This window comes from Pelobates fuscus, chromosome 5 (assembly GCF_036172605.1).
Source record: "Pelobates fuscus isolate aPelFus1 chromosome 5, aPelFus1.pri, whole genome shotgun sequence".
Lineage (NCBI taxonomy): Eukaryota > Metazoa > Chordata > Amphibia > Anura > Pelobatidae > Pelobates > Pelobates fuscus.
In genome coordinates, this window is record NC_086321.1 from 178,770,734 (window position 1) to 178,795,542 (window position 24,809).

General features: G+C 41.2%; 1 protein-coding gene across 3 annotated transcripts; it reads right to left on the reverse strand.

The window, feature by feature from the left end:
• Positions 1-944: 944 nt before the first annotated feature.
• On the reverse strand, positions 945-23,627 carry LOC134612679 (rab5 GDP/GTP exchange factor-like). 3 transcript variants are annotated; one of them, XM_063457100.1, is made up of 9 exons: positions 23,575-23,627; positions 22,729-22,905; positions 21,203-21,360; positions 16,813-16,958; positions 13,946-14,015; positions 12,609-12,744; positions 7,535-7,626; positions 6,078-6,334; positions 945-3,027 (listed from the first exon to the last, which is right to left on the reverse strand). In XM_063457100.1, the coding sequence occupies exons 2-9, from the start codon at positions 22,896-22,898 to the stop codon at positions 2,707-2,709; spliced, it is 1,350 nt and encodes a 449-aa protein (XP_063313170.1). In that variant the 5' UTR covers positions 22,899-22,905; positions 23,575-23,627; the 3' UTR covers positions 945-2,706. The 3 variants fall into 3 exon arrangements, with proteins under 3 accessions (XP_063313170.1, XP_063313171.1, XP_063313169.1); XM_063457101.1 differs by lacking the exon at positions 23,575-23,627 and adding an exon at positions 23,050-23,153 and having other exon boundaries at positions 21,203-21,354; XM_063457099.1 differs by lacking the exon at positions 23,575-23,627 and adding an exon at positions 23,050-23,153.
• Positions 23,628-24,809: the final 1,182 nt, after the last annotated feature.

Here is a 24,809-nt window from a genome sequence, read left to right on the forward strand (position 1 = left end):
TAGCAGTTTCAGAGAAACTGCTATGTTTACAAATGGGTAAATCCAGCCTCTAGTGGCTGTCTCATTGACAGCCTCTAGAGGTGCTTCTGCGCGTCCATAGGAAAGCATTGAGAATGCTTTCCTATGAGACTGGCTAATTGTGCGCGCGGCTCATGAGCCGATGATGGGGAAAGAAGGAGGAGAGTCCCCAGCGCCGGGCACGGCGCTGGAAAAAAGGTAAGATTTAACACCTTCCACCCCCAAGAGCACAGCGGGAGGGAGGCCCTGAGGGTGGGGGCGACCTAGAGACCCTATAGTGCCAGGAAAACTAGTATGTTTTCCTGGCATTATAGTGGCCCTTTAATATGTCAAGGTAGTTGGACTGAAACATTGGTTATATGCAAATGCACATATCCTTAAAATAAATTTGCTCTTTTGTTTACTTTGAAGCCCTACAAGCATGAGGACGTCCAGTGTCAGTTAGGCAAATTTGTTTATACTGTACTTTTCAAAATAAACCTATGTATGTATGAAAACTGAAGTTTTTGGGGGCCAACAAACTTAAATCTTGTTTATATGGGCATGATAGCCTTTCAGTTTGACATGCTTGATGTAGGGTAAAGTAAGGATTAATGCTGTGTTTGGATTGATGCTGTATTAGTTAGGGAAAGTGTAGGGTTTGTCGGGCCTCTTGACCAAACGACAACTATAGCTCATAAACTGATATTCAGAATTTTAGGGCTAAGTTTAGGGCTGGTATGCAGTTAGCGATAGTTTAAGCATAGGACAAGGGGTATGGTTGGTATAGGGTTATAATTGACTACCACAAAATTATTTAGACCCTAGACATATTAGGCACTTAACAGTTATAACATATATATGAATCTTTTTTTGAGCTCTTTTTATTTAGTTGCATTGGATGTGTAAAAATTATTTTAAGCAAATATTTGAAAAATGCACCCACCCCATTTTTTACATTTTATTTAAACCTAATGTTGTGTTAGGTATACATATAGGATATTAAATTAAATTATAAGATATATAAAAAAAATATGTATGGAGGGACCGTAAAGAGAAACCCTTAAAATAAGGGAAACAACCTTCCTCCTCTCCCCAACACATAGTTACTTAAGACCCTCTTAAACCAGCCCTATTCTACGCCCTTAGTTCAACCCTAATTCCTTATGTGTTCTAGAACTCCAACTAGGACATCAATCCAATTCAGGGTATTACACAAAATTACAAGAGCCACACCTGCTGTGTTAACCCAAAGATATGCTATATTAACCATTTAGCCCACTGCAATAAATCCAGCATCCATAGCAATACCCACAACACTGTGTTATATAATTAACTCCAAATATGGTGCTCTGTCACAAATGATAGAATTTTAGGTTATTTCTCTCTCAGTATTACAGGGGATTCAGTACTAACAATGAAATGGTGCCAATATTAGACCAGCAGCTTTTTTACAGGACCCATACTTGGGGCTCCAGGCTTTTGTCCTATTCTTGCTGTATTTTTCTCCTTGGCCAAATCTTTCATTTTGCTAAATAAGTAAATTAATAATTCTGAAAAATTAATCCCCTCCCCGGCTACATTTTCCAGTTTCACAAAAACGTCTTCTAGATTGAAAAGTGTGCCTTGTACCTCAGCTACTGAATTATTAGTGCTATTAGTGTGAGCCAAACTGATGACTTTATTCCTCCCTATAGTCAGTTGCTGCCTTTTTATTATTTGTATAGTATTTCAAATCTGGGAGAGGAGGGCAGATACAAAATTACACTAAAGGAAAAATAACCAGAAGCCGCTCTGACATGAAAGAACATTATTTGTGTAACTAAGTGGCAAAGAGCAAATATACGTTTGTTTTTTGTAACTAGTTTGTAAATTGATGAAATTTGTAACCATGTTGTCTAAGGCTAAGCACTTAACTTCAATAGCATGCCAAGAGTTCGTATTATAATTGCGCTTTTAACATGGACTTATACGTTTAAACAAGAGAAATAACATACGGTATGATCTTTTATACCCAGGCAGTATAAAGACAGAGAAATAAATTCCATTGTCAGGAGCTAATAAACAGTTAATGTTCAGTAATATGCAATGTGATTGAAAGTGAAAAAAGTTGTGATACCAGTCTTTTTTTGCATGTGGATTTGTTGGTAACCTCCAAGGACTCTTCCAAATCTAGCATTTACCTCAGAGTTGGCCTAAAATGGCAGTGCCAGGTAAACATTTGTGTCAACAGTGCATTTCAATCGGCCTCTCAATTTGATGTGCTTAGCAATTCTTCAAATAAGAATGCTGTCACTAACACTACCTGCACTGTCCCATACACACCTAAATCATCTAATCTAATTTTGAAAATGGAACAGGAGAGCATGGGATGTTTGAATTATACATCTTATTAATATTAACGTACGCAGAGAAATTTCTAGATAATAAATAAATGTAAATATACCATAAGTTAAATATGTTAAATGACAATGATTATAAAAGTTACTGTAAGGTAAAGGATTGGCCATATATCCACACCCCTGGTACAATTTCTCCAGTAGACTGTATTACAATAATATTTAATAAATCTTTAAGTGTACATTAATTAAATATCCTTCATATTTTGGCTCACAGAGAAAGGATTCTTATAGCAGCTTGGAATGTCGAGGAGGCCTGTACAACCTCTGCATAAGTCCATTTGATAATTGAAAACAGTGAGTGTGTCCTTTAGTTGTGGCTTGTTGTAGCACATTTAGTTGCCAGCGGTAACTTCTGGATGACTTCCCGGATTTCTTCTTTAACAGCCAGAGACCATTCTCTCACCTCTATTGCTAGTCTTTCAATCTCCTGTATTAGGAGATCCTGGCGGCTATGTAGTTCTGCTAGCTGTTCCTTGTTCTGCTCCATTTGCTCTACTGTGCCCTGTATTATAACAGAATGGTTGGTCCTGCTCACTGAACTCTCCTGCTGCATCAGCTGAGAAAACTCCTTCTGGGTAAGACCAAGAGATGAGGCATTGATGTTCTCGATGAATGAAATGGCACAGCACTTGAAGAAAGGTTGCAAAAAGAAAGAAAAAGATTGTTGATTTTTTTTTGTTTAAAACATACTTTCACTAATGAGTATATGTACTAACTCAAGACAAAAATAAAAGTATTGGCTGAAAAAAAAGAAAGAATACAAGTTTTTTTATCTTCCTAATGTGCTTACAATTCATAAGCCAGCCACTGATGGTATACAATTAAATAGGGTGAAAGAGCACTGATGTTTAAACCTACTGCAGTTCTAAAATATAGGCTACTTCTCTAATTACAGAGAGTAGGACACTAAACAAAACCACTTAACATATGTCAAGTAACATTTGGCAAATACACTACACATGTGAGTTTACAGAGGAAGAGGTTCTATTTCAACTCTCAAAAGTAAAGACAAATAAGTCAATGGGACCTGATGGAATACACCCAAAGCTATTAAAAGAGCTTAGTGGTGTACTAGCAAAATCATTAACATATTTATTTAACCAATCATTGATAACAGGAGTAGTCCCAGAAGATTGGAAGTTGGCGAAAGTTGTGCCTATTCACAAGAAAGGTAATAGGGAGGAGTCGGGCAACTATAGGCCAGTAAGCCTTACTTCAGTAGTGGTGAAAGTAATGGAAACCATATTAAAAGATAGGATTGTTGAACATCTAAAAACACATGGATTTCAAGATCAGACACAATATGGATTTACTTCAGGGAGATCATGCCAAACTAATCTTATTGATTTTTTTGATTGGGTAACTAAAATTATAGATCAGGGTGGTGCAGTAGACATTGCTTACCTAGATTTCATTAAGGCTTTTGACACTGTTGCACATAGAAGGCTTATCAATAAACTGCAATATTTAAGTTTGGATTCCAATATTGTTGAATGGGTAAGGCAGTGGCTAAGTGACAGGCAACAGAGGGTTGTAGTCAATGGAATATATTCGAAGCTTGGGCTTGTCACCAGTGGGGTACCTCAGGGATCTGTACTTGGACCCATTCTCTGATATTGCAGAAGGTCTTGATGGTAAGGTATGTCTTTTTGCTGATGATACTAAGATATGTAACAGGGTTGATGTTCCAGGAGGGATAAGCCAAATGGCTAATGATTTAGGTAAACTAGAAAAATTGTCAGAGTTGTGGCAACTGACATTTAATGTGGATAAGTGCAAGATAATGCATCTTGGATGTAAAAACCCAAGGGCAGAGTACAGAATATTTGATAGAGTCCTAACCTCAACATCTGAGGAAAGGGATTTAGGGGTGATTATTTCTGATGACTTAAAGGTAGGCAGACAATGTAATAGAGCAGCAGGAAATGCTAGCAGAATGCTTGGTTGTATAGGGAGAGGCATTAGCAGTAGAAAGAGGGAAGTGCACATGCCATTGTACAGAACACTGGTGAAACCTCACTTGGAGTATTATACGCAGTACCGGAGACCGTATCTTCAGAAGGATTTGATACCTTAGAGAGAGAGTTCAGAGAAGGGCTACTAAACTGGTTCATGGATTGCAGGATAAAACTTACAAGGAAAGGTTAAAGGATCTTAACATGTATAGCTTGGAGGAAAGACGAGACAGGGGGGATATGATAGAAACATTTAAATACATAAAGGGAATCAACACAGTAAAGGAGAAGACTATATTTAAAAGAAGAAAAACTACCACAACAAGAGGACATAGTCTTAAATTAGAGGGACAAAGGTTTAAAAATAATATCAGTAAGTATTACTTTACTGAGAGGGTAGTGGATGCATGGAATAGCCTTCCAGCTGAAGTGGTAGAGGTTAACACAGTAAAGGAGTTTAAGCATGCGTGGGATAGGCATAAGGCTATCCTAACTATAAGATAAGGCCAGGGACTAATGAAAATATTTAGAAAATTGGCCAAACTAGATGGGCCGTATGGTTCTTATCTGCCGTCACATTCTATGTTTCTAAATACTAGCAGGTCCACCATGTTTGATACTAAATAAATGCAATTCCCAGTGTATCTCCATTGTCTCCTGCTTATAGCAGAAACCTTTACACTACCCTTCTTTTCGCCGTGCTCCTCATAAACTCCAGTGTTTTTCTGCCTCCATTCAAATGAGGTTCTTTATTGATAGGATAATCTGCCTTGTTGGTACCCATTCTCCCTGCACATTATCACCGGTGAGGGATGAGTCAATACTCTATGAGTTATCCTTCATGGATAGGTCAAGCAAGAGAATACCCATACTGTATGGAATTGCAGCTTAGCATAACCCGAGTATCTGGGGTGGTAACTACGGTTATCCTATTCTGTATTCACGGAGGACAACTGTCCTAGCACTGCTTTCACAGGGACCCTCTCTCCATAAGGCATATTCTTCAGCACTGCCCACACTTTCCAATTTGTGTGAAATGGGGATAAATATATGCAGTGACTTTAAGATCACCAACCTAACATTTAAAGCAGCTCTGTCACCACCATAAAAAAACATCATCAAGGTTTCATAAAATACAAAGGGACTACTTTTCCATACCTACCTATAGTAGTCAACCTGACAAAACAAGACACTGGGCCGAGTTTAAAGCAAGGATTCTGGTTCTGTTACCAATAAAATTTACCCACAATGCATCAGTTAAATGGTCTTCATAACATCAATTCTTCAAGGTTAAGCGTCTTAAAGAGACACTACAGGCACCCAGACCACTTTAGCTCATTGAACTGGTCTGGGTGTAGTGTCCCAGGTCCCTTATCCTTGCCAAGGTAATTATTGCCTTGGTAGGTTATCTCCTTACAAAACTGTGTGCAAGTGTATCTAGAAGAATTGATACAGTTTTGAATGCAAAGGTTGGTATATAATTTGACAAATACCTTCTGTGTGGCTGAAACACTGTTTGTGTACCTGCCTCAATAAGGAGGCTCAAATGATAAAGAGTGCTGGATGGTTTATTGCGCTACTATCTATTATCCCATTAGTGACTGAAAAGCGGTTCGTATAAATTTATCAGGAAAGTATGAATTTGGCTCATAAAATGGATGCCCTTTATGGACAATTTCAGTAATAACAATTGTCAAAAATTTATGAAAACAAAACTACTTACAAAGTTGGTAAAGCAGTACCCATCCTTCCCACTCACAAGTCTCTTTGGATTACAAAACCTAGTAATATATTGTATATTTGAGACAAGCCGGGGTGGATTAGCCTTGAGAATTGTGAATATCAGGTACGATAGAAAGTCATCTGCTGTTGCTGGCTCAATCTTGGAAACACTAATGGCTTTAAAAATGAAGTTGCTGGCTTTAGACACACAGGCCAGTTTGTCTTGAGGTGCTCTCTTTGAATCAATTTCCACAAGAGCTAAAACAAAAAGGAAAAACAATTAAAATATGTTTTATAATTTACACAAAAAATAAACCAAAAGCTAAATGAGAACAGGATGACTGATACAACTATCCACGGGAGCTAAACTTGGAAGCCTCAAGGGTACATCAAAGCTTCTGCAAACTGTGTCCATACTTTTGATGTAGGAGTCTTTCTGGCACGAGGGGGCGTGTTTAAGGAAGTAGACTTATGTTTGTGCACAAAAAATTAACAATTGTTTTGCAGAATGCACCAACTATAGAGATTTGAGCATGTAAAAAAAATTCAGCATATAACTGAAGCCAAAATCTATCAAATGTTTTAAAGTTCTATTATTGCCCGGTGTGACCCTTTAAATTGCAGAAGAACAAACACATAATGCGTATTCTAGGTGTTGTTTTGGTTCAGAACTTGGCTCTAACTTCTAAATTAATCCGGTTTCGCAGAATAATAATGGCCCCATTATGTAATCATCAGCCCGTAATACGGAATGGCACTCCTATGCAATCCTCTGATAGGTTTAACGTTAACGCTTTCCTTACCTGTTTTCTCTCAGGTAAAGTACCTTATATTTCTTTGCTGCTGAGGGAAATTAAAGAGATTTAAAGGACCACTATAGGCACCCAGACCACTTCAGCTCAATGAAGTGGTCTGGGTGCCAGGTCCATCTAGGATTAACCCTTTCTGCTGTAAACATAGCAATTTCAGAGAAACTGCTATGTTTACAAATGGGTTAATCCAGCCTCTAGTGGCTGTCTCATTGACAGCCGCTAGAGGCGCTTCCGCACTTCTCACTGTGATAAGACGCCAGCGTCCATAGGAAAGCATTGAGAATTGAGCATGCGCATTCAGCCGATGACGTCGGAAGGGGGAGGAGAGCCCCCAGCGGCGAGGGAGTGTTTAACCCCCTTCCTCCAACTTCAGCCTGGCGGGAGTGGGACCCTGAGGGCACTATAGTGCCAGGAAAACGAGTTTGTTTTCCTGGCACTGTAGTGGTCCTTTAAAAAAAATAAAATAATAAAAAAAAAAAAGCTACCTGCATTATACTCTCCTTTATGTCATTAAGAAAAGCACAACTTTACATCATGAATTAGTAAAAACTGGTCATTGAGAGTGTATTGGTCTTACAACATCTAGAGCTCCCCTGAGGTAAATATGATGTATGAGAAAGGTAAATATGAGAAAGATTGTACTCACTGGTGACAGCAGAAAGTATTAAGTCATTGGCTTCTTTATTACTTTCATGAAGGGAAAGCTGCAGCATCTTAGGAGTGACCCAAACTAAAGACCTAAACATTGAGCAACAAATTAGAAGGATCATAATGTATAAGATAATGATCAAAGCAAGCAAATAATTATCAACAATTTGGGTGGTATTTTCAAAAATGTTGCCATATGTCTGTGCAAGCAAAGATGGTCTACCTGGTTCTTTGTTTTACAATTTAATTTGTCTATAGAGAAATATGGAGAGAGGAGGCATTTAGAAGCCCTGATCTCAAACGTTTTTAGTGAGTCATGGAGACACTTCTTCCCCCCAAATAATAAATAAAAAGTTGCATTTATCAGCAGATGCTCACAAGGGAACAAGTACATCAATTGTAAAAGAAAAAAAATAAAAGTGTAGATACACTGGAAACAGAGTTGGTGCTGTTAACTAATGAAGACCAGGAAAAGGCAGAAATTTTAAATAACTTTTTCTTCAGTATATATTAATGAGGATCCTATGGCAAGAGATATGCAAATGATTGCTGCAAAAAACTTGCAGATAACTTGTGATTGGATGACTTGAGACAAGGTGCTACAGCAGTTAAAGAAAATTAATGTAAATAAAGCTCCGGGGCCTGACGCTATTCACCCACGAGTACTTAAGGAACTAAGTGGGGAAATAAGTGAACTTCTGTATTTAATTTATCAAGATTCTTTTGTTTCAGGTATTGAGGATTAGAGGAAGGCAGATGTCCTTCCTATATTTAAAAAGGGTTCAAAATCCTTGCCTGGAAATTATAGACCTGTAAACTTAACTTCTGTGACTGGGAAAATATTTGAAGGGCTATTAAGGGAACTTTGTTATTAATCAGCATGGTTTCTGAAACATAGGTCATGTCAAACTAATCGAATTGCATTCTAAGAAGAAGTAAGTAGAAGTATAGATCAGGGTGTTGCAGTGGATGTGATCTACTTGGATTTTGCCAAGGCATTTGATACGGTTCCTCACAATAGGTTAGTCTTCAAACTAAAAGAAATTGGTCTAGATGAATATGCTTGTTCTTGGGTAAACATTGGCTTAAGGATAGAGTACAAAGAGTTGTCATTAATGGTAAATTTTTCAGGCTGGACAAAAGTGGTAAGTGGTGTCCCTCAGGGTTCTGTTTTGGGACCGCTTCTATTCAACATATTTATAAATGATCTTGAAATAGGCATTGAAAGCCATGTATCAGTGTTTGCAGATGACACAAAACTTTGTAAAGTAATAAAATGTGAGCAGGATATTGCTTTGCTGCAGAGGGATTTGGATAGATAGGGGGATTGAGCACTAAAATGGCAGATGGAATTTAACGTAGAGAAATGCAAAGTTATGCACTTCGGGGTCAAGAATGCACAAGCAACAAACACCCTAAATGGTAGTGAGTTATGAGGGATAACCACACACGAGAAGGATTTGGGAATTGTTAAAGACAACAAATTAGGCAGCAATATGCAATGTCAATCTGCAGTTGCTAAGGCCAGTAAGGTTTTGTCATGTATAAATAGGGGCATAAATTCGCAGGATGAAAATATAATTTTGCCTCTTTATAAATCGCTGGTAAGACCACACCTTGAACATGCTGTGCACTTTTTCTAGTGCCATGATATCTTTCTTTAGAACAGGTGCCCAAAATTGCAGAGACGAGCTACAAAATTGATAAAAAGGAATGGAGCATTTTAGTTACAAAGAAAGGTTAAAAAATGTCAATGTCTGTGTCATTACAGATATCTTTGCCAGAGGCTCAAGGAAGCAAGGTGACGGGTCAGAGTAGGACCCGTATAGGGGGGTCTGACTTGACGTTGGCAGGCGGGCATTCACTCCAGTGGCCATTGGAGTAACTAAATTACCTCCATTTGTTCAAATATACATAGGGATTAAGGAGAGAGCGCAGGTAACCCTTTTTTTGCTTTGGTTTTTACTATACAAAAATGTAAATCTCTTTAGTTTGGAAAAACGGCGCCTGAGAGGGGATATGATAACATTATAAAAATATATTCGGGGCCAGTACAAACCATTATCTGGAAATCTATTCATAAACAGGGCTATACATAGGACACAAGGTCACACATTTAGGCTGGAAGAAAGGAGATTTCATCTAAGGCAAAGGAAAGGTTTTTTTTTTCCAGTAAGAGCAATAAGGATATGGAATTCTCTGCCTGAAGATGTGGTTTTATCAGAGTCCATACAGATGTTTAATATATATTTTTTTAATTCTTTATTTTATTCGTGCAGATAAGTAACAGGAGGATGTGCACTGCCACAACAGCTGGTGCAACCAGGTTTATAGTCACATATGATCACATGGCAATAATAAAACATTGCACTTTTTTTGTAGGTATATAAGTAAACAGGATTCTTTCTTAAGCTTCATTACAACAAAAAAACAACATAAAAGGTAACAGTAGCTTGGCTTATGATATGACAGAGTAGGAACGTGGCTGGTCTCCTCTAACTAGCTAATATGCAGTGTACAGGCTGTGTGTTTACCAACATTAGTGAGCTGCATAGCCAGGAGGCAGACCAGGCCAAGTAAGTAACAGAGAAATACGTTGAACTGTATCCCTGGGTAAGTACAGCTAGCTACATAGGCATAACCATTACTATTTGAGATAACACAGGCTTATACGAGCAGCTGGTGTAGAAAGTAAAAGCCAAAGACTGCAGTAGGTGTATATAAATCTATCATAAGCACTGTGTGCTAAGGAGTGAGATTCTCACTTTAATAAAACATGCTTGGTCACAATGTCAGTAAAGTAGCAGTCAGGAGTATTAGGAAGAGTAGAGTGCCTAAACTGACAGAGTGTATTGGTATGCCTTAGTAGAGTAATTAGATTAACATATCTCAAGGAGATCTTGACAGGTGAGGAGAATTAAAAACATAAAAATAAAAACAACAACATGAGCATGATAGGGAACAGGTCAATGGGGAGTTAAAGGAAAACAGGGAATATATCACACTATATTAACTGACATTTTTAATAGTAATATTGCCACTGTCAACTTGGTGTCTGGGTAAAGCCAAAAGTTCTGGAACTAAAGTTAACCTGAGACAGATAAGGTAGCTTGGGAGGCAGGGGACATGCTAGGTGAAGCACAACTGTGTATAGTATAGTAAGGGTAGACATGTTAAGTTTGGCAAATGGCTTTTGAACTCAGAGCATATGCAAGCACACAGTACAAAATGCACGTTCCGCCTACTCTGCTGATCGGCAAGCTTACGGTGCACACCGAGAGTTCAAAGAGGCTAACTGTCCTATTCACAGGTTCGTGCTGTATGGAGTTTAAAGCTGCCATGCAGCCAGGGATACTTGGGCACAAGGCAGCAGTTCCATGCGTGGGTATGCTTCCCGTCTGGCCCCAGGCCTGTGAGAGAGCTTGCACTGGTCGAGGGGTTGAGCTCTGCAAGCGAGGTCGACCCTGGTCAGATTGAGGCTTAGGTAAGTTGTGGCTGCCAGCAGTGCTGAGCCTCCAGGATTGAGGTGCCCGCCGCTTCTTCTTCCTCCTCTTTCTTGCTTTCGGAGCAATGTCACGGACATGTAAAGCAGGCTGTGGGTTGAGGACTCTTCCAGGGTTTTCCAGTGTGGAGCTTGCCATAACTTCCTTCTCTGCTATTTGGCTTATTGTAGCCCAGAATTGAGACCAAAAGTGCTCGAAGGCCTGCACCAAACCCAGAGGTCGAGAACCCTTGTCATCAGCTTGTGGGCGGTCTGGGTCATACGTCCGTGGCCCGGTCGATCCCGGCCTTGAAAATGCGGACTGTGGTGCCCCATAATAAAGTTGCATAGGTCCCTTTAGTCCCTATTACTAGCAGGCCCCTTTTCGGCAGCCTTTGCCAGTCCAGGAGAACAGCCTGGGCCCAGTGCGGAAACTCTCGCCCCAGCGAGTGCAGCCCCCATAAGGGGGATTACCCCCACCAGTGGGAGGGGGAGCGTGGCCACTATCTTGCATGCAGATTCAATGATGGTGGAGCTGGATGACCCCTGTTCACATTTCTGGACCATGCTAAGGAGGCCACCATTGCGATACTCAAACAGTCGGAGAAGTTCTGTTGGCTACTCACACCACAAAATCCGGGAGTTGGACCTGGTTCCTGAATTCACTCATATGGACCTCGAGAAGACGACACATCTCCTCGCTGTCTCAAACTCGGAAGGATCAACCTCTACAGGGACTTTGACGTCGGCTCATGGGAGAGCTGGATCCAAGGGCACAATATACAGGCCTATGATGTGACCTGGGGCTATCAGAGCAGATCATGCCGTGATTGCCTATATGCTGGGACTTCATCAGTATCATGTTTAGCCAACCCAGTGGTGGGAGGGGGCTGCACTCTATAGATGTCTAACATTACACAAATAAGGTACCACAAGACTAGTGTTAAAATTGAGCTCCAGTGGTTTTTACCAGAAGAATTTATCTGCTTTCCTAGCTTGTTGAAAACTATTTTTGCTGACCATGCACACAGTGCAAATGTCATGCTTGACTGCTCTTTCTCTCTGATTCTAACTTCTTTGCATTGTGCTAATCTAGTTTTGTTTTAGTTTACTTTATTAAAAAAAAAAAAATATATAGTTTTACTTGCTGGATATCACTTTCTTCATTGCCCAATATATTGTACAAGAACAATGTCCAAGATGTAGTGCAGCATATCCTGATTTTTCATATTTCCATATTGTTATCATGCCACATATCAATAATAAAGCATGTACGGTACTTAACTCTGCATTTCAAATATAAAGAATTCAAATAAAGAATTTAAAAAAAGTTTCAGTTTACCTCAGATGTACAAACACAGTCACAGTCATACAGTCCAACTTTTACTGTTCATTTTTTAATAAAAACAGTTAACGGAGCACTCCTTCTGCATATGCTTTTACACATCTCTAACAACCAACAAGGTTGAAACAGTATTAGTTAAAATAATCCTGACTTCCCCCATCCTTTGTAATTGTGCCCACCTACAATGGAACTGCCAACCCGCCCTCCATCTGTCTAGCTCATTCACTATAAAGGAATGTCACTCACCTAATCTGAGCTTGAAAAGACAGATCTTTTTGCTCATCCTCTGAACCATCCAAACAGAACACGGACTTATATAATCGTGTCATCACAAGCTTCTCAATGTTATTTAACAGCTTTTCCCTCTCCTCTGTCATGTGATCTGCAGGAGATGAGAAGAGTGTTACATATCCTACAAAGGCCTATGTACAAACCTATCCAAAGGACATTTAAGGAATAGTTGTAAAACAAGTAATTTACCAATAAGCAAGCAATTCTTGGCCAAAGCCAAGGCCTCTAGTTACACTAGCATTACCTAACATGCCTGCTTCTGCATGTTCACACCGAGCAATACCAGCAGGAGGCAGGTTAGACTGAGCAGCAGTTGGTCAGATAAAAGTGGGAACAGTCATAGCTCACAAATTTCGGTTACTCACCTTATTTCACCACGTCTCAGTATCTGTAGCCAGGTCGCCCATTCCGATGGAGGAAGCAGCAATCCCCAGACCAAGGCAGAGATGCTGGCCGTGGTATTGGGCCTTCAGAAATTGCCACGGACGGCGGACAGGGTGAAACAGCCAACTGCACACCCATAGCTCTGAGCTTGATGAATAAACGTGACCACGTGTCCACTTCTGGGAGACCCTAGCCGGACGGGATGTTTACTCTAAGATGTGTTAACAGAGAACTGTGCAGGCAACCAGGAGACAGAAATGGAAGCGGTTTCCATCTGCTCTGGCCCGAATGATGAGAATACTAGGATACCAAGCAGACTGGTGTACCAACCCTTTACCACATGACCAGGAGAGTGTACCTGGGGCCGAATAACACTTATGCAGCAATGCGCGTTCACATTGAAGGTGCTGGTGGGGAGGTGCTGGTTGGCAAGGTTTAACAATAGGCAGAGCTTTAGCAAAGTTCCATTTCAGTTGCTTAGCTAATCTACACACAATCCATCAGTAAATAAAATCCCACTGAAGGGCACCTTGCAGACATCATGGGCAGAGGAGAACAAAATGGAAGCACCCAGGAGCTGCGATCCGGCGCAAGGAAGAAAAAAAATACATATAAAAAAAAAGATGGCAAGTAGCATGGGAACGAATATAATCATTTAAATGCAAGGGGCATAAGGAAAGGAAATTGAAAGGGGTAAAAAAAAAAAAAAACATGCCAGTGTTGCTTTATGTTTGCAAATCAGATTTCAATTTGATACAATGCAGAATTTAGTGAATAGCCCTGTTGGTGTCAAGTGTTTCAAATAGACATTATATCTTTGTTAATAATCTTCTGAAAGGTGGTACAAACTAAAGTGATATATGAGAATTGTAAATGCCACTAATTACATTTGGGCATCATATTCTCACCAGGATAGAGACTGCCAATCGTGCTGTAGAATTCTTGTACTTGTTCTCCTTTGTCATCCAATGTCAGGATCTGAAACATAAAATGGGTTGAGAGTGGCATGTATATGCATATTAACCCCTTCACTACGAGAGTTTTTATTTATATTGTATACATACACACAAATATAAATACACAAATACATAATTTACATTTTTTTACATTTATTTTTTAATGTTGCAGCCTTATGCTACAGTTGTTCAAATTAAACCTTGACCACTCTGGACCAGCGGGTAGTCAGATAGCAGTGTTAGATTTGTTTGAGGCTTACAGCTGCTGCTCAACTCACATCAGTAAATACTTCAGCAGGAGAACATACACAGATAATGCACTCTACTATTGGATGTCTAGCAGCATTTTTAGCCAGCCTGGAAGAAGAGATTCAGGTTGGCTGATGCTAAATCTGTACATATTGAGCATCTGTTGTCAGCACACATAGCATACTGGTGACTGATGACCAATGGCAGCATGTCCCACCTACCGTGTATCCCAGGTCCTCCCCTCCCCTCATCTCATCCTCTGGGATGTTCTTCCTCCTGCAGTGAGGGCCAGTGACATCACTGGAGGAGGCTCAAGCTGCAGAGAAAACGACCTCATCGTGTGATCACACGTCCATTTTTGCTTTCTTTATTACTATTTTTTATTTTTAAACAGGGGGGACCAAGCCAGCAAGGGTAACATCAATTAAAATAGTCTTTTATTGGGGGGGGCGGAGCCTGACCGCAGAGCCATGAGGACGTTCATCTCGGCGGCTCCTGCTGAGCTGGGCACTCGAGGCTGAATTACGCTGCCACACCGGCGCATAATCAATGCTAAAGGACTGCTACGTGAGAGAGGGCACCGAGACTAACCGACCGACACCTCACAAGCGAAAAACGGAGCCCAACTCGCGATGCGGCCTACCAGCACAGCGGACAACGGGGAGACAGCCGCTCCCTGGAGCCGACACCAAGCCGGGAGCTCGGAGGTGAGCTCACGTTCCCCCCCCCCCCTGGACCGGTGGGGGTCATCCCGGTCCATCCCTACATACCCTCACGGCGAAGCAGCGAGCTAACACAGGCTCCAAGGGGTCCCAAGCCCAAAGTCCCTGCAGCCTCCAAAATTGCCGACGCCAGCAGCACCGCTGACCCTTACAACGCATGGCGGGAAACCGATATGCGCCTAAATAAGATATTCACCGCATTTTGGGAGAAGCTTGAAGCTAGAGGGACACTCTCAGCCGCTGACAAGAGCACCCCACGGAAACCCGGGCAGAGCATCAGAGCAACTCCCCAGCAGCACATAACCCCAGGGGGCAAGCATGTGTGGAGTCTCCTCTCTGGGCATGACCCAGGAGAAGACCAAGAAAACCCAACAAGCGACCAAAACTCACCACCAGGCCACACACAGGCGCTGCCCGTAGGGGATACCACAGGCGGGCAGGCGGGCAACGCAAGCAGTAAAACGGAGCCCACCACAGCCACTGCCAGGCCGGTCCCCTGCAGCAACCACAAAGGTCCGCACGAGCCCACCGCGCTTACCTGCTGGGACCCAGCGGCGAACCCCAAGACCCGTAAACGCACAGACCAAACGGTGCACCAAGGGGCGAAAGCATTCTACCACCCACCGCACGAGCAGGCCTACCTCTACTAGACAAGGGAAGTGGGTCGGGAGACCATCTGATCAGCCCCAGCAACGCCTCAGCCAGCCGCAGCAAGGCTTGGCGGGCCGCACCGTGGCAGCCACAGGACAGTCTCTATGGGCCTTAATAGAACCACGTTCACACTGCATTTGGCCCCTCAACACCCCAAACCGTTCACTGCTGACCAAGGGCTTACCTAACCAGGCACCACCACCACCGCTAACGGGGATCGGCTGATCCTGATGCTGGACTTAAAACCAGACCTCAGAACTGACAGAAAGGGACACTAAGCGCTCGGGCAGGTTCACTGAGGGCCCAACTTTAACCCCTTGCTTACCGCAGCCCTAATGGTCATAAGCGTATATGCCACTCTAGCATACCAAGTGATGCACTAGCCTGCATAATACAAAAATAGGATGTCCTCAAGGGAGGAAATATTGCCTCTTTCCTTCTTTTAGTTAACATATTTCAGCATACACATAGGATCTTAATTGCAAAATGTATTGTATGTTGTCTTGCGCAATATGCAGGGTGATAGATCTGCCACAGTGACCTACTAAGATTTTGCTTGCAACATATATTGTTTGTTATTTTACGTAATCTGTATGTTGTTCTGCGTAACATGCACAAGAAGCTAACAGGGCACTCATTAGCACATACTCACATAGGTATTGTCACCCCGCAGGCAACGCATGAACCAACACTACGCAACCACGTTACAGCATAACATACGACACCATGCGTAATCACCCAAGCGAGAACATGTCTACCTGCACTGTTGCCCTAGCTATAAACATCTCCCTTTACACAATATGCAAGGCAACCCACCTCACTGTAACGTTAAGCGAGAACACTTTTGTTATGTACACACTTAGCCTAGCATGTCTATCACAAACCACGAATGACTTATTCTTTGTCTTTTTCTAAAAAAAAAAAAAAAAATGTGCAGTACCTTCTATGCCATGATATTGTTTTCAACTGTTACTGTTATGAAGCTTGATATGGCTGTCGTGGCTACTCAAGTATGATGTAATGCTTGCACAACCAAAATAAAGAATTTAAAAAAAAAAAAAAGTCTTTTATTAAAACACTTTTTGGTTGTAGCAATCCTTCAATGAATATTCTGGGTGCATTTCACTACTTTTTCAGGAAATAAAATATTTTAACAGAGTTTTACTTCTATTAATGTTATCACTCTACAAATGTCACCTCAGTATCCTGTAGCTTCTGTATGAAACGTGTGCAGTGCGTCATTAGGTGCTGTGCATCATGCCTTCGAAGAGCTTTGAGAAAGTCAGAGAAGTCCCCTTGAGCCAAAGCGTGGAGGCAAGGAAAGGTCAAGAGAGATAGAGAACCTGTGAGATAACACTGCATGTAAGTCTAGAATATGAGTTTCACACATTACTTACCATAATCTATAGCATGATACACAAGTCGGATCAAGTTCAGAACAGAAGACATGCAAAAATGTCAAAACTAGAATTACAAACTGTTGGCAGATACCAACTAGAAACCCTCCTGTCTGCTATTAAACAAAGAGGGTTTTTTTCTCTTCTTTGGCTGAAGCAACTGCAGAGTCAATGCACACCATGGTCCAAGAGTCTGAATGGAAAAGTAACATGACTGTTGATGTACCAGTCGCTTTCAGTCACAGCCAGCTGTCCCTTGCATACAACAGTGACAGCCCTTTGCATTTTTCCACCCAGAAGCACAGCAAAGGAAATGGCAGAATTGTACACGGATTCACATGCTATTTGCCTAAAAAAAAACACAACACGCTCATTCTCCTATTACAATTTTTGGCCCATTTGACCTTTATTAAAATTACTTTCACAAAAGTATTTTTTTGAAAACAAAATTAGTACCATTTCATTTAACTTTTTAAAGGGTGCTCTAAGCAACAAAGCCGCTACCGTTCTTTGTCCCAATAATGGTGAAAGCCAATCCACCAATTTTAAAGCTCTCTCACAGGGGTGTGGATTTTGTATTGCTGATGCCAGGAGGCAAAGTTTGGCACGTTAGCACTGCTGCAGGCATTAGGCAAGGTTGCTACAGAGAGACAGATTCAGGGCAGAGTGTGTACCTCCACAAGGTAATTGCTCCCTTCCAGAGGTGAAGACCTCATGCTCTCCACTTCCCTACTGATCCCGAACTCCCCTTTTATCGCCAGGGAATATGACCCTTAGCACTTCTCTAAGGTACTCTGATGCAATGGCCCAATCTATATTTTATATTACATGTATTAAAAAAAACAACAAATGAGATTGTGTCTAGATTAGGGTTTTTTATTATTAGGGTTAGCTCTCTAGTGTTCTCTTGAGCGCACCACAGAAATGACCCTAATAAGTACAGCACAGCTTAATAAGTAGAGAACTTTTATAGTGTTCTGGGAATAGGCAGGTTTGAGTGGGGCTAGCCAGTAAAGTGGACATGCCCCATTTTAATGTAGGTTTGCCTCTTGCTTAGGCACCTCCAAGAAAACAGAAAAAGGGTAACTCTTAATGGTCAAACTGATAACTTACATAATTTATAGATTATCTCAAAGAAATAAAATAGGTCTAAAATGTATGCAATTAATAAAAATAATGTGAAGCTACCAAGAAAAAAAAACAAAAACCTTGACTTTTTAAAGTGCACAGACAACACACAAGTTATTGGGTTATAGACAAATTAATGATCAGTAAACATGTAAAAATTAAGAATGGATATCATGCAATCACAACGCAACTAAAGAATAAATTCTAAAATGTAAAATACAAGAATATAGTCTTATACTCACGTATAAAGTTACATGCAATAAGATAAAAAAAAAACAAAAAAACAGCGTGAGTGCATCAGTCAGTCAGTCAGTCAGTCAGTCAGTATGTATGTATGTATGTCACAATGCTGTTCGTCATCCAAATCCAGCTTAATACACCTAAGCATCAGGATTCACTTATTTTTTATTGTGGCAAGCTGAAGCCTGGGGTTTAATGGGCCTACTCTAGAATGGAGATGTAAGTTTGGATGAATTACATAAACAATCTACAGGTGCATTTCAGAGCGGTCACCTTATGCACCTATGTGGCCTCCTTTTCCACACACTCCTCCCCCTGCTCCCCTGGTGGCTAAATCCCCCTCCTTCCTCTCGACTCTTTCTTCTGTCTTTATTTTTCTGGGGACCACTTGGATGGGGTATACAATAAGGTTGGACCTGCAGTTTCCTTGATGTCTACCAGGCATTGGGGAAGGCATTGAAGCTGGTGGGAAGGGGATTGCATATACCTTTACCCTCTTCTAAAACTCACTGGTGTTCTTAAGCTAGGCACCAAGCTCTACTTTTTCTTTCTTACTGTTAATATAGCTGTATTATATTTTAGTCAAAAAACCCTGATGAATCACCATCTGGCCTGAGTCCCGTGCAATTTGCATACTTCTTAATGCCTATAATATATGTGTTGTAAGAGATGTTGATATACTTTTTGTATTATGACATTTTGAGCTTGTATATGTTCCTTGTGTATTGGGTTGCCTAATGTGACTGACATGTATATGGATGACCTTCATGGCAAAAATAAAGAATCTAAAAAAACAAAAAAAAAAAAAAAAAACACATCTACAGGGTTATTCACTAATGTCTGAATGGTGCACTGGGGTAAAGTCAATCCAGCTGCATATGGGGGCCATTCGTACTGCAAAATCCAGAGGTTGTTGATGGAATCAAACAACCAATCAAAATCTCCACTGGATGGCTGGCAGGACTAACAACGAGCAGACAAAAAGTTAAAAACCCTTGGTGGCGCGAAGGAACCAGTTTTTGCTAACCAGCTGCCACATTAGAATAGTAAAATAAACAAATAAAATTCCTATGGAGGTAAATAAGACCCCCATATAAACGTAACAGAGGTATTGTAGCTCCACATCCCATCATGGTCTACTAAGCATTTAAAACTAGTGACTGGCATGTGAAATAATGGGCAGGATGCCGTGGGCATCAGATGGGATATGCTTTAAATTTTAAGGGGGAAACCTTGCATACTATTTCTGGCCCCCACCCATGCCAGCAGGTGGAGACCCCAATATGTATTAATTAGTGTTCCCTCCCCTGATCCTCACCCACGCTGCAGGTGGGGGATATAATATCTATAATAGCGAGGGGATCCTACTGCCCCCTCCCATGGCCCATGACAGTGGGTGGTGCCCTAATACAAATAGGAAGGAACTAGTGTCCCTTACCCATGCCAGTGTGTGGATTGCCCTAATTAATTATAAAGTGGAGTGGGGTAAGGGGGGGGGGGGGGGTTAGGGGTTGTTATTCCATTGTGGACCCTACAGCCCATATAACAGAATTCCCCGCCCTCCCCAAGGTGGCTAGAGATCTTTTAGGCTTTCCATGCAATCACAGCTATTGCAGAGCGTGGGAAATTTTCTCATGCTTTGCAATGGGACCAAGAGTTCTCTGATTGGTTGCTAGTAAACCATCAAAGTGCTCTGCCAGTCAAATCAGGAGAAAAGTGGCTAGCGGATTGTGGGCAGGTGGCTAGGGGATTCCTATCCACCTGGGGGGGGGATTACTGTTATATGGGGGTGGACAATGGCATGTCCCCGCCCCCACCACTCACCAACACGGGTGACGGCAGGGGATGCTAGGCGGTCCCCTTTTTAAAATTCAAAGCATCCCCCACCCATGGGATATATTCTTTACTAGCAACTGGCCAGCAATTCTTGGTGGGGGGCATATGAAGGTACAAAACCTCAATGGTATGGCCGCCTGGATGTCCGCGCATGGGGGCTGTGGCTCTGGTGCATAAACGTAATGATACCTGTATATAACCACTGTGAAGGCTTTATGTAACCACCCTATTGAATGTAAATAGACAGCTTACAATGAACATGTGACCATCTTGGCATCCTTGTGTGGCCGCCCCTCTGTATATATGTAACCGATGTGTAAAATGTGCATGGCTAACTCGGCATCTTTACTAGACCTTCTCAGAGACTAAGCAAAATCGATTGAATATGTTTCCCTATGTATATGTTAACATGAGCAATGTGCTCACTTTTGTACCCAGTTTGTGCATGGTCTGATAAATAAAGAATTTAAAAAAAAAAAAAAACCTCAATGGTAGCAATATGGGTGGGTATATTTATTTTTACTTTCTTTCAATGTGTTTCTTTTAACCCTCGAGCCGCAGAGTTATGCTATTGCTGCCAGTGGACAAATAGTTCTTCAAATTATCAATTCACTTGCAAAAAGCAAACGATGATAATTTGCGAATAAGCATCCAATGGATGCATTCGGTTTATCATCAGCTGGCATATGAATAACCCTGCTAGTAATCTAGAAGTCACTGGTAGCCAGTTTGCAGTTGCTGTAAAATGAAAACTTCTGTGAAGTTCAGCCAGGGACACAATTCTTCTTTAAGGGTGACTAAAATTCAAAAGATTTCACTGAAGTCTTAAAGTACATGTAGATTTCTCCAGTTCTACATACTATGCCACATATACAATTATAGTCCTGCTCTATGCCATGCATTACTCTCACCAGAAAAAAAAAGAAGTATATTAATATATGGAGAAACAAATGTCTATTATATAAAAAAAAGAATTATAAACATACCTGGGCTTTCTGCAACAGGTAGAGATCTGTATGTAATGTGAGAATGAGGAAATCCATCATTACTGGTAACATTTCTAGCGGTATCTGGTATTTTCCACAGGTCTTCATTTCTTCTTTGTTCAGGCTTTACCTCGAGTATCGCAGTGTGATGCCTGAAACTGGGACCAATATCAAATTACTGACTTGATTACCCTTGTACCATATAACTAAAATCAGGTAAGATTTGCAAAATAGCCCCAAACCTAATGTACAAAAAATTTCTACTAGTTAGCTGAAATAGAGAAAGCATTGGATTGGCTAAAATCGGCAAGGGGGCAGGGCCAAATGTCGTTTTGGCCAAATCAGCACCTCCTCATGAGGAAAATTCAGCCTTCCCATGCAGAACGTGGAGACGCTTAAGGGCACTGCTGCCTATTGTGCAGCACTGAGCTAGGAAGCACCTCCAGTGGTCATCTGAGGAGTGGCCACTTGGAGGTGTCCCTAGGGGCAAGGTATACACTGCATTTTCTCTGAAAAGAGAGTGTTTGCATGAAAATGCCTGCATATAATGATTATACTCACCCAAACAACTACATTAAGCTGTAGTTGTTCTGGTGACTATAGTGTCCCTTTAAATTACCAAGAAGTGGAGGCTGACATTTTTCTGTGCCATAGACAGTGGTAGTGACACCTACATGGAGTGGAATTAAGTTCTGTGTGCATGCAGAGTCTAGGCATGAAGTTTACAAGAAACCAAAAACAAAACTCACCTCCCCATATAGGTTTCTGCAATATATTGGAGCACATGCTATAAAAGAACAGCCTACAATTATAGTAAATTGGTTTGCTAGTACATTCTCTATACCATCTTTCAAAATAAAGGGGGGGTGGAGGAAGAGGAGATTATTACTAAGTTTGTAATACTTTTATACGGGCTACAACACCAGACAATTTCTAGCAAGCAAGAGTTTATCAGCATACAACCAATGGAAAACTGACATAAAAAGACATACAATTAAAGCTTTATTTTACAGCCATGCAAAACTAATGAAATAGTTCAGTTGCTGTAGAAATCAAGTAAAACAGTACAATTCTAGTCATTTAGTAAATTTACTTGGCTTTTCCATGCTCTGGTTTAGTTAGTTATCTTTTAGGACCTTCACCATGTACCTGTCAAGCCTGGGCCCCCAAATGTATATATAAGCTTGCACCCATGATCTTTAAATTAAAATGCCGTGGTCTTTAAATTAAAATTACATGCTTTATTGAAGAAAATGTAAAAGCTGTGGATCAACGTTTCAGTCCCTGTTTGGGACTTTTCTCAGGATCATAAAAACTGAAACGTTGATCCACTACTTTAAAATGTTCTTCAATAAAGCATGGAATTTTAATTTAAAAAGACCATGAGTGTGTATGTGTATACACACACACACACACCAGTCAAATTTGCCCAGGCTTGACAGGTACATGTTGAAGGTCCTAAAAGATCACTAACTTAAGATCAGCTTTATCACTCAAGTTGATAAAGAGCATCTATATCTTTGTACCCGTCTGTGAGGGGATGAGTCTGTGACTTTTGCCTTTGCTGGATCCAACACCTGGAGCAGTACCCATGCCAGATAGGATTTCCATAGTACCCACAGCTTTTTCTGCACTTCTCCTGTTGGAAGGTGAAGCCTTTGAAGTTAAAATCTATGTCACATGGTATGTGGGACATTTCCTCACTGGATGGAATAAGGTTCATTTTGAAGCATAAAAAAAAAAAAATTAAAAAAAAAATAAATTAATAAGTTGTGTATGTCTGTATAACTAGACAAAGAAACTGTAATAGATTTTAATATTTAAGTTTCATTACAATTAATTCATACCTATCAAAATTCAGTACGGCTACTTCAGGACACCTAGGAGTGCAAGGCAGCTCACATGGTAATATGCCAAACAGCCATAGTTGTACTATGAGTGCAGTATAAAACAATCCGTATGTGCAATAGATGAGCATCTGACAATTAATTAAATATATACACAGTCAGTAGATAAAGTGACTATTCAGTACTTTGGATTTCAATAACTGATCACCTTCAATACGTTACCAATGCTAATATGGCAGCACTTTTCATGCACTCCCCATCAGCTTTAAGAAGTGGTCATGGTTGGCAAACATTGCTGGTCTGCCAGTCCTACCCCCACTGAACCAGGCTCCGCTAACAGAGACTACATGGCTATATCCCAATACCCCCAATATATCTGACTGGCTGGCACTGGGCTCGCAATACATTGTTTACATTAGTCCAGCAGTGAGCGCAGTCAGGACTCAGTGGAGATACCCCCATCTAAATCTCGGTATCGCTGACTACTGTAAAACAAGACCAGAGACCCCCCCCCCCCATGTTTACCCCACGGACTCCGCGTTAAAAACTTTCCATCAGTAGATCACATGAAATCAGCTGATCCGTGACTTCCGGGTCTGCAGCCAATCAACGTGGGGATAAAACGCGAAGGCGTTAAGGGTTGCTATGGAGACTAATAGGCGGCCAATTGAGTACCTCGTGACCGGAAGTATTAGCCGCGTGCGTGTGCCGCGTCAGCCAAAGCCGACTAGTAACGTGTTAGGCGAGTTTCGGTCGCTGCGATGATTGCATGTTTAGTTGGCTGGGAGAGGGGGCTGGCCATTATAATAATCCTAGCCGGGCGTTTTCATATCCGCTTATCTATACCCGTGGCAGAAACGTTTATAGGAGAAATGCGTCGTTAAAATATCACTTATAATGAATGGAAATGCCAAGGGCAACTGCATGGCAACAATTGGTGAGCAGAAAAACAAACATCAATTAAACTGCAGGCTGGTTACTTAAAGGAACAGTCCACAAGCACCATAATCACTGTACTGTAGTGATTATGGTGTTAGGAGTACCTTACCCCCCCCCCCCCCTTGTAAGTAGTCCAACTATTTTAGAACAGTTTGACTTCTTAGCTGGGGTTCACCTTGTGCGTCTCCCAACCTCTTAATATTGATGGAGAACTGGAATCGCCTGATTAGCTCTCCTGAGCTAAACCCTGCACCACCTGGGTTAGCTATTACAGAAAGGTTCTCACAGTTTTAAGTAGTGGAAGTGAGAATCAATGCTTGGCGGATCTCATGTAAGAAAGCAAAATGTTCTAAAACAGTTTGACTACTTACATAGGGGCCCTGCTCCATGCCTCTCTTTTTCTAGTATGGAGAGTGAAGATTCTGGTTGGGAAATAATGTTGGATCTCTTGAGATATGCCCTGCAGTATAGGGTTAGCTCATTTGGCTGAGTGTCAACTGACGACTCTAAGGCGATAAGTGAAACCTCCAGATTTTGGGTCAGGCAGAGAGCTTCCTTGCTGCAGAGAGTGGATTCTAGGTAAGAGGCCAAACTTTTAGCAAGTCAACAATAGACCTGGTGAATGTGCACCACTGGTGTCGTGGTTGTGAGGATCCAAAACCGTATTACCGGGCCTTAAAGTGTCCGGATTTAACGTATTACAAGAAAGAATCAAAGTCAGGAATACAGAGATACGGATACATGAAAAACAAGTCAGGATAATAGACGTACACAGGGCAAAGTACAAGCTGGGTAAGGATACCAGAAATATACAGGTCAAA